The 11,181-nt window shown below is 42.9% G+C and overlaps 1 protein-coding gene across 1 annotated transcript; it reads left to right on the forward strand.

Annotated features, from left to right (window-relative positions):
- The first annotated feature begins 1,590 nt into the window (after positions 1 to 1,590).
- On the forward strand, positions 1,591 to 10,971 carry LOC138493066 (general transcription factor II-I repeat domain-containing protein 2-like). The gene is made up of 2 exons (XM_069620291.1): positions 1,591 to 3,039; positions 10,885 to 10,971. The coding sequence occupies exons 1-2, from the start codon at positions 1,591 to 1,593 to the stop codon at positions 10,969 to 10,971; spliced, it is 1,536 nt and encodes a 511-aa protein (XP_069476392.1).
- Positions 10,972 to 11,181: the final 210 nt, after the last annotated feature.

Here is an 11,181-nt window from a genome sequence, read left to right on the forward strand (position 1 = left end):
CCCAGATTACTTGCCTGTAGTAAGTCAGGCATACAAGTCACCCTGGTCCTTCACACACAGGGTGTTCAATGTTCCTGACAAACATGGCATCATAGGACCTATTTAATACTGTGACACCCAATTACCAAATCACCAGGAGCCCTGCTCATCACCCCACAAGCATGGACAGCTGCGACCATAATGACACATTGCATAAGACAACACTTTTCATGTGGACACAAAAAGTTATCACTGGCAGAGAACTTAACCACCTCTCTTACAATTCTATTAAACAAAAAGGCTCTCACATTAGCAGATCCATTTCCCCTTCTACGGCTCTCTCCATCTCTTTATCTCTCTATCTATGTATCTCTCTCTCTCTCCTTTCACGCACACACACACACACAAACACACTACCTATTTAGTCCTGCCTTTTTTCTCCACACTCTGGGAATTGTATCCTACAAGTACCAGAATACAAAGAAAAAAAAACAAGACTGGGTTGATTACACCCTGTTCACATAAGACAAGTTTAGGACTGTGTCCAGGACTGAAAAAGTATTCATATCACAGGCCAACATTCCACATACCACATTCTGACACAGCCCCACAGATCACACACAACCTCTTAGTGCACACACACACACACACACATACACATACACACAATCCCCCTCACCCCATCCCCCCAGGACGTGACCTCGCAACTCAAACACAATATTGTACTGGACACCGACTATGGAGGGTTTCTGAAGAAAAGCATGGATGTCTGACCCAACATTTTCATAACATGATAAAATTAGGTTAATTTGTAACCTAGGATCTCCACAGCCCATGACTAACCTATTGCAGTCCTCAGAAATTCTGGAGTGTCCTAGGGAACCTAAGTGTTCACCTAAGGATGGCTGATGCTGTGCATGTGACATAGGACAGTCAAGGTTGGCACTTACCACCTTGGGCTGAGCTATTTACAACTCCCAACAGTTATCAAGTGAGGTAATGAGCACCCAAGGAGGCCTAGGGAACCCATGGGTGTCACAAGCTCCCCTTGTGTGCTCAACAGCTTTCACCTGTATACCGGGGCAACAATAAGTGTTGATTGCCACCCAAACTCTCTGAAAGATAAAAGAATCAAACAACTGTTCATTGTTATTATTTTTTTAAATTTGTTTTTGCTCCTTGAGTCGCTCAGGAACCATGCTGAAATATAACACTACTCTGTAGTGTAGAATAATACCTAAGTGGTCTTGTCCAGCGCTTGTCTGCCACTATTGGGAGCCTCGATGCACTTCATATGTCAGCAATGCTGAGAAGAAGGCAATGCACAAGAGTCAATCAGTAGGAAAACATCAGTGTTGCGATAGGATAGTGAGGGTGATGAATGTGATAGGTGGCCCGGTAGTAGTAACTAACAAGGCAAAATGTTTCATAAAAGATAGAGCCACATAAATAAGCAAGAGGGGCCATAATGCATTGGGGGGGGGGGGGTGGTGTGCAAAGAATGTAGTCGGTAACAATCAGTCTTTTTTTTCTTTTTCCAGTTATTTACACAGCTGAGGTGACTCAGAACTTCAACTTGTACTCTTGTCAGGTGTAGACTGGTGAAACAAAATGGCTTCTACCTCTACCTCCCCACCACTGAAGAAATCAAGAACATATTCATATACTTTTATGGATGAATGGGAAGTACAATATTTCTTCACACGTTTCAAAGGGAAAGCTATATGTTTAATTTGTCAAGCAAGTGTTTCAGTTGGGAAGAAATGCAATTTGGAAAGGCATTTTACCACAGTTCATAAGTCATATGACATAGACTACCCAACCAACAGTAATCTTAGGCGAGCACAAGTTAAAGAGCTTAAAACTGCATTGAGCGCTCAGCAATCAATTGTTAAGAAAACATTTTCTCATTCAAAAGCAGCAACTGTGGCATCATTGAAAGTGGCCCATATTCTTGCAAAAAAGAAGAAACCATTTGAAGATGGTGAAATAGTAAAAGAAGCTATGCTTGCAACTGCTGATTCACTGTTCCAGGACTTTAAAAATTACTCTCAAATAATAGCTGCCATTAAAGATGTCCAGCTCTCAGGAAACACAGTGGTTCATAGAATTGAGGTAATGTCAGAAGATGTTGACCTTCAGCTTAGGAGTGATTTAGAAAAGTGTGATTTTATGAGTTTGCAGTTTCATGAATCAACTGATATAGAAGATACTGCCCAGCTATCTATTTTTATTAGAATGGTGTTTGAAGATAGCAGTGTGAAAGAAGACATATTAGCAGTTCTTCCACTTATGGGGAAGACAAGAGAAGACATTTATCAAGCTTTCAAAATGTTTATAAAAGACATCAATATGCCACTTCAGAAACTTGTGGCAGTAACAACAGATGGTGCAGCAGTCATGATAGGGCGGAATATTGGTTTTGTTGCTCTTTGCAGAAGAGATCCAGACTTTCCAGAATTCAGAAGTTATCACTGCATTATTCACCAACAGTCACTGTGTTCCAAGGTACTCAGTTATCAGCATGTCATGACAGTCGTTTTAAAAATTGTCAATTCTATAAGTGCAAGGTCATTGCAAAACCGACTTTTCAAATCACTTCTAGATGAAATGGATGCTCAATATGGTTTTCTACTCTTCCATACAGAGGTACGATGGCTTAGCAGGGGTAAAGTACTGCAAAGATTTCTGGATCTCCTACCTGAAATTAATGTGTTTTTAGAAGGAAGAGGGGAACAAGTTGAGCAACTCAGTAACCCTAAATGGTTATCTGATTTGGCTTTTCTTAATGATTTGACATCTAAACTGAATGCTTTCAACCTTGAACTCCAAGGGCAAGATAAAACAATAACAGAACTTATTGGGTCAGTTAATGCATTTAAAGTCAAACTGAATTTATGGATGACTCAAATGGAAAAGGGTATCTTGACTCACTTTCCCAGTCTGAAAAAGTTAGTAAGGGAAAGTGCTGTTTATGACAAAGATATGTATGCTGAACATCTCGATCTGATCAGAAAAGACTTTGAGAAACGTTTTTCTGATTTCATGATCATTGAACCTGTGGCTACTTTTATAACTTTTATAGTGCAAATCATACCTCTGCGTATTCCCACGGGTGTCCTCTTTTCGGAAATGCATGGGGTTCCCTGTTTTCCTCGGTGGCTTGGACACCCGAGGCCCATATCTGTACGTTGTGCCGGTCGGCAAAATGTCAGAGATTTCGCTCTGAAAACAGACTTGGGGTTACTTGTGTTTTAGGCTTTCCCCTTGGCGGCCAGGTAGGTGCACACACGCATGTGAGGTACCGTTTTCATCGGGACACCTGTGGGAACGCGTGACGGTAGGCCATGTGTTGTTGGGGGCATGTTTCGATGGGTGCGTCAAGCAAAATGTGCGGAAAAAGTGTTTTTTTCCGGACATTTCGGACTTTGCAGGGCTGTCTGGGTAAAAAATTCTGGGGCGATGTGTGCAAATCATACCTCTGTGGATTCCCACGGGTGTCCTCTTTTCGGAAATGCATGGGTTTCCCTGTTTTCCTCGGTGGCTTGGACACCCGAGGCCCATATCTGTACATTGTGCCGGTCGGCAGAATGTCTGAGATTTCGCCATGAAAACAGACTTGGGGTTACTTGTGTTTTAGGCTTTCCCCTTAGCCGCCAGGTAGGTGCACCCACACATGTGAGGTACCGTTTTCATCGGGACACCTGTGGGAATGCGTGACGGTAGGCCATGTGTTGTTGGGGGCATGTTTTGATGGGTGCGTCAAGCGAAATGTGCGGACATTTTTTTTTCCCGACATTTCGGACTTTGCGGGGCTGTCTGGGTAAAAAATTCTGGGGCGATGTGCGCAAATCATACCTCTGCGGATTCCCACGGGTGTCCTCTTTTTGGAAATGCATGGGGTTCCCTGTTTTCCTGGGTGGCTTGGACACCCGAGGGCCATATAAGTATGTTGTGCCGGTCGGCAGAATGTCTGAGATTTCGCTCTGAAAACAGACTTGGGGTTACTTGTATTTTAGGCTTTCCCCTTGGCGGCCAGGTAGGTGCACCCACACATGTGAGGTACCGTTTTCATCGGGACACCTGTGTGAACGCGTGACAGTAGGCCATGTGTTGTTGGGGGCGTGTTTCGATGGGTCCGTCGAGTGAAATGTGCGGAAAAAGCGTTTTTTCCCCACATTTTGGACTTTGCAGGGCTGTCTGGGTAATAAATTCTGGGGCGATGTGCGCAAATCATACCTCTGCGGATTCCCACGGGTGTCCTCTTTTCGGAAATGCATGGGGTTGCCAGTTTTCCGTGGTGGCTTGGACACCCGAGGCCCATATCTGTACGTTGTGCCGGTCGGCAGAATGTCTGAGATTTCGCTCTGAAAACAGACTTGGGGTTACTTGTGTTTTAGGCTTTCCCCTTGGCGGCCAGGTAGGTGCACCCACACATGTGAGGTACCGTTTTCATCGGGACACCTGTGGGAATGCGTGACGGTAGGCCATGTGTTGTTGGGGGCGTGTTTCGATGGGTGCGTCGAGCGAAATGTGCGGAAAAAGCATTTTTTTCCCGACATTTCGGACTTTGCGGGGCTGTCTGGGTAATAAAATCTGGGGCGATGTGCGCAAATCATATCTCTGCGGATTCCCACGGGTGTCCTCTTTTCGGAAATGCATGGGGTTCCCCGTTTTCCTCGGTGGCTTGGACTCCCGAGGCCCATATCTGTACGTTGTGCCGGTCGGCAGAATGTCTGAGATTTCCCTCTGAAAACAGACTTGGGGTTACTTGTGTTTTAGGCTTTCCCCTTGGCGGCCAGGTAGGTGCACCCACACATGTGAGGTACTGTTTTCATTGGGACACCTGTGGGAACGCTTGACGGTAGGCCATGTGTTGTTGGGGGCGTTTTTTGATGGGTGCGTTGAGAGAAAAGGGCGGAAAAAGTGTTTTTTTTCCGACATTTTGGACTTTGCGGGGCTGTCTGGGTAAAAAATTCTGGGGCGATGTGCGCAAATCATACCTCTGTGGATTCCCACGGGTGTCCTCTTTTCGGAAATGCATGGGGTTCCCCGTTTTCCTCGGTGGCTTGGACACCCGAGGCCCATATCTGTACGTTGTGCCGGTCGACAGAATGTCTGAGATTTCCCTCTGAAAACAGACTTGGGGTTACTTGTGTTTTAGGCTTTCCCCTTGGCGGCCAGGTAGGTGCACCCACACATGTGAGGTACCGTTTTCATCGGGACACCTGTGGGAACGCGGGACGGTAGGCCATGTGTTGTGTTTGTGTGGTTTTCATAACGTTTTGACCCATTTGCTGGTGCCCTTTGTCTCACCACCCTTTCTTTTCCCAAATGTGACCTACATTTAGTCGCTGCTTTAGCCACCATACACTTTTGTAACCTGCACAAGTCACCTACCCTTGAAAAGGTCTGCCTGTGCTCTTTCAAAAAATGTATGGCTGCCGTTCCTCACCACATTGGTTTTCCCAATTTACACATGCTAAGTGCGTCTGGTCAGGCCGTGAGCGTAAAACTCCTGTGTACCATGGCTCAGTGTTTGGCTTGTGGTATTGCTTGTTTTGTAAAAACAATACAAAAATTGTATGCTCTCCTAACTGCAAGAGTCGGGGGAATGTAGCGGAGCATTGCTTTTCTCAAAATTCATAGAATCCATTGCCGTACCAAGCCAACCATGTCCAACACATACCTTTTTTTTCAGTCATTTTCCCGCTTTTCCCCCATTCGATGGCAGTTTCCCCTACCTAGTTGTTGCCTGACCTATGCAAATCACCCCTTCCTAAACTTGGAATTTTGTCTGCTTTTCAGAAATATATGCCTTTCTGTCCTCCAATTTGGCTTTCCTGCCCTTTTCTTCCATTCCGTCCATGCATGTCCAATTGGCAAAAATGGCAAAAATCGCCTACCTCTCACAAAACGGTTGATAACCACATCAAAATAATTTTTTTCCATTTCCACTCAACCTGTTCCTGAAAGCCACGAAATTGGGGAACTCATCACAGCAAACCATTTGTTCCTAGCTCTTACAAGGAAAACACCACAGGCTTCTTTGTACATCATTTTATTGGCATTTTTTGAAAAAACCCAACATTTTTGCACTTTTTCCTTATTTTCTCTCACCCCCCTACAGTAACCTGGGATTCCTGGGTGGCGTTACGACCGGCTACATGTGGGAAAAAAAGGAGCCAAATTTGGGAAAGATATCTCATGTAACAAAAAAGTTACAAGCCATTGAATGGCCACATACCAAAATCACCAAAAAAGGCCCTGGCACTGGGGAGAAATACCCATGGTACTTAAAGGGTTAAGCATCCCAGACCTTGAAATGGAAATTATTACTCTGCAAGCAGACTTGCATCTGAAAGCAAGATCATCACACACCGAAATTTGGGCCATGGTTCAAAAGTCCAAATACCCACTTCTGAAGCAATCCTCTCAGTGTTTGCTTGCTTGTTTTGGGTCAACTTACTTATGTGAGTCTGGATTTTCTACAATGAAGATTCTGAAATCAAAATACCGATCTCGGTTGACCAACACACATCTAAATGACTGCATGAAACTTGCAGTAACTCATTACACCCCCAACTTTGACAAATTGGCCGAAGATATGCAGTGTCAAGTTTCACACTAAACTACATCGGTGTTACAATTGCTCTAACAACTTACATTTAAATGCACTCAAATTATTATAACTTGACCTGGATGATGTTTTTACTTTACACATGGCAAGATATTCAATCATTAGAAAATGTTTGCGCAGTGACTTAATATTCAAACTGAATGCTCTAAAATTGCTAATGCATTCTAATTACACTTGCATTTAAGGATATCTGAAAAGGCATTTAAAATCTCTTTCCAGACTTGAGAAAGTTAGCAACTGTAAATATAGGTATAGGTATTATGCCACAGATCTGGACACTTGCATCAAAGACTTTGAAAGAGATTTTTCCATTTTTTACCTTTGAACGTGCAGCTACTTTCTCATCCATCAGTTACTGATGTTTGCTTCGAAATTGCAAATACATTGTTGTTAAACATAGCTGAAGTAGGAACCATCACTCCATGAGGTAACATGAACAATCTGAAATCAATGTATGGATCCTGGTTGGGGAATATCAATCTGAATAACTTTCATGTCTAGAGGCTCTCTTATGTTATTTTAAAAGACATTTGAAAGTTAAACTTAATCTGATTAAAGTGTTATGCATTTACTCTTTATGAATGTCAATGTCCATGACCAATGCTCACCCACCCTTACAGAATTTGGCCCAGTTTACTGTCCTTCTGTGCATAGATATAAATCCTTGGGAGGTTAACTCTCAACTCTCCCTCGCCCTACAAAGAGGTATTTAAATCTTCAACGTTTTGGCTAAGTTTAGTGTTATCATGAGCATCAAAGTATTAAATTGGTTCAACAATTTAAAAAAAAATCCTTGGGTAAGAAACATCCGGTTAAGAGACATTTGACTCCTACAAAGTGTTGACTAACGTTACTGTTATTGTGTGTGTTAACGTGCTCCATTGCTAAACATTTCGCACATTTGAGTGTGAACAATAAAAACCCTTGCAAAGAGGTATGTAAATCATACTCATTTTCTCCCATTTTTTTTTCCTTTTGTGCAGGGGTTTTCATTCATAAGTGGCAACAGGTTGCTGACTTGCCAAGCATTATGGATGAGCCAGAAGCAAGCTTAGCTAAAACATGATCCCTCCCTCAGAGGGAGAGCTCCTGGACTGAATTGCATGTCACTAAACTACAGTATCCCAGCACACCTGCTCTATGAGTCATGGAAGGCCAGGATCATTTGTTTCCGCCGCCTTGCTTGGCCCATTGGGGTTTGCAGGCTGGAGTGCTGCAGTTGAAGTCTGTGCAAGGCCACTCCTGCACCACCCCTACATTTCTTTGGCCTGGGGTGGCAAAATGGTAGCGCTCTGGCTCCACCACATCTGTCAGAACCAGGAAGCTCTCCATGCTTCTTGGTTCCTGGCTTTGGGGTGAGCATTAGCCAGACATGCAACATGGGAGCCTACAGCAGGAGTGTCTAGCAGCCTGGGTAACCAGAAAATCATGTTTTGCCATGGGTGTAATGTATGAGTGTATATAAGCCTCAGGTCTGTGTGACATGTCTAAGTCTGCATGTGAATGAGATGGCTGTGGTGTGTATGTCGTAGTCATCTATGATTGAATGGATGAATGGTTGTGCATGTGAATGAGAATATAGTTTGGATTTTGTAGTGTGGTGTTTGGGTGCGTGTGTGAGGGAATGAGGAAGCAGTGTGACTGTGTATACTTGTTCGCGTGAATGTGTATTAATGAGAATATGAATGTGTTCCTGTGGCTGGGGGAGCAAGAAATCCAGATAGTGGTGGAGGGGGGGCATTGAGGAAGCCAGTACATGTAGAATGGCAGTGTTCTTTCTCTAGCATTCTCGGCAAAACAAAAGCTATGAGAGTTGTGTCATTGGTGGGGTATAAGACTGCATTGCTGAAGTCATGTATGGAGAGGTTTTCTTAAAGGGGCATGCCTACATTGGTGCAGCCAGTATTGGTATGCTCTCTTACAGTGGCATTGCATTTATTTTGGCATTATGTCAAACTCAACATGAGTGTTCTTACATGAATAATGGCATAAATTGGTCCAGCCCGCACAGACATGTTGGGGCAGAAACATGAACGTTTCTTTACACTGACATAATACTGGTATATTTTGTGGGGAATGGCATCACAAAACATATTTCGGAAACATGCTCCTGTGCATGGTTAGTGACTTGGTATCTAATGTACATTTCTCATGTGTTACCCTACAAAACGAGCAGTAAACTGTGTGGCATTTTGCCCAATTTGTCTAAGACAGTGTGCTGTAAAATGTACTATTTTAACACATTATTTTAAAAATGTTCTCGGGGGGAGAACCCCCCGAACCCTCCTAGTGTGATTCAGGCTCCCTTGCTACACTCAGTCGCTTATGAGCATTTATTTGAAATGGTTTTTCACATGCGGTTAAAAATTCTGCCAAATACTTCTATGCTTCTGTGTTTAAAAAAATTGTTTGGGGGGGGGGCATCCTATAAAAAAGAACCTGTAAAGAAGTATTTAAATCCTACTAGATTTTGACAAAAATGTTACTCAATCATGTGCACACAAATGCACCATTTCAAAACATCCAAAGAAATAAAGATCTTGAGGGAAGCAGGAAGAGACAGGAGAGAGACCCAATGCAAAAATTGTTTATTGTTGCCCATTAACGTGCCTTTTTTGTGATATTAACTTCAGTTGGATTGTAATTTGATTAACAATCGATTTGCTAACACCTGAACGCTGATATTTTACATCGAGGTTCAGCTGTTGCTCACCATTTCATTTCATACAGATAAGTTGACCATTGGCCACAAAAGGTTGGGGACGCCTAGATCAAAGTCAGTCTCATAGCACCTGTAAAGTAAAATCACATAAAAAAACAATGGATCAGCTGGTAGATAGCCTAAATACTTCGAAAAGTTCAAATAATTGAACTAGAGGACCAAATAAAAGGGTAAATTACCTTATCTGGTGCTCGTGGGGGCTCTCTACTTCAAAAGATGAGTAGGTGTAGGTGACTGAATCAGTCCTACAAAATATAGTATTTAGACAAAGCATCTAGTTGAGCTTTTTATACAAAGCAAAATACGTGCTCACAACACATTTTTAGAATCAGTAGACTGCCTAATCGAGGACAGTAAAATTAGTAGACAAGAAGGCCACTAATATAGCTTGTAAGTGAAGCGCTTACCTATCTGCACAGGTAGGAAGAGTATGGCCGCTCTGTAAATCAGCCAGATGGTACATAGATTCAACTCGGGATATATAGCGATGAAATATCCCAAATCTCGCAGGAGCCTTAGTAGGAACCTGTAATGGGAACATGTGGCCATTGTCATGGATACAGATCAGTAAGGATGTCGATCTGTTAGGTGAAAATTGTATAGGAGTCGTAAATAGTAACGAAGTGCCTAAGTCCCTCTGAGTGCGGCTGACAAATAAAGAAAGATGAACACCGCAGTGGTAATGACAGTTAGAAGTTATTAGATATTGTTCAGTAATATCAGCGACATATAGAAATTAAAGACAAAGTGAATGGGGTGAAAACCTGTGTAAAAGCTTACTGTTTCCTTCTTAGATAGCCTGTGTCATTCAAATAAACACTTACATTCTACAAAGATTCCTTTTAGGTGAGTATGGCAGGTGCAGAGGCTAAGTAAAGCATAATTGGCTTACCTACGGTCATGAACAAAGGATGTCCGGCTGTCAGAATCGTTCCAGTAAAAGATATGTGACGGGCGGGAGAAGCCCCTGTTTACAATGCTGTAATTAAGGATGAGAGTTTGTTTCAGGTAAGTGGAGCGATGATAAGTAGATACACTGATCAAGTAATTAAAATGCTTAAGCAGATGTCTGAGTAGCTTACCTAATGTTGTAGAACTGTGGCGTACGGTGCCTGGTGCTGGTGAGGAAAGCTCTACGCGGAAGACTGGCTGTGCAGGGGAACCGAAGGCATCGTTGTTGTCAAGGAGACGGATTAAGTCCTTTCTTTGTGTCTATATTCACTTAGGTAACAAAGGGAACCGTGTAAATAAGGCGGCCATTTTAAGGTGGACTAAGGTAGGTAATAACAGTGTGGCCTTAACTCGAATATGCAATGTGGAGAGGAGAGTAAGAGGATAGTGCAAGCAAATAACTCCGTATTGGAGCGAGGGAGTAAAAAATACTCGTAATGTCAAAACAATAAGGTAAGTAAGGCCGTAGATGTAATAAAGCTTGTGAACGGTGTAGGATACCGTTTACAAGGATAAAGTATATCTCCTGATTTTGTATGGAGAATAGTAAAAAAGTCAGGTGTATTTATACATTTCGCACTTCTATTGACAGATAGAAAAGAGAAATATGAAGGGCAGTTACCTGACGTCCACAGATTATGGGAAGAAGGAATTTGTGGAGCGATGTAAATGCTCATGATTAAGAATCTAGAAGGTATGAATAGGAGACTTAATTGGAGTCTACGGGAGTGTGAATAGCTGCAGTACTATAAGGGGAAGGTTTCCAGGGTATCGAGGTTGTAGTTCACCTTCTGGAGAGGTCCAAGTAGTTTTGTGTGGATGTATATTCTTGGAGGGTAGAACCACCTAAGGGCTCAATATGTGGGTGTATATTCATGGGGGGTGGTGG

This window comes from Ambystoma mexicanum, chromosome 10 (assembly GCF_040938575.1).
Source record: "Ambystoma mexicanum isolate Mex_15411 chromosome 10, UKY_AmexF1_1, whole genome shotgun sequence".
Lineage (NCBI taxonomy): Eukaryota > Metazoa > Chordata > Amphibia > Caudata > Ambystomatidae > Ambystoma > Ambystoma mexicanum.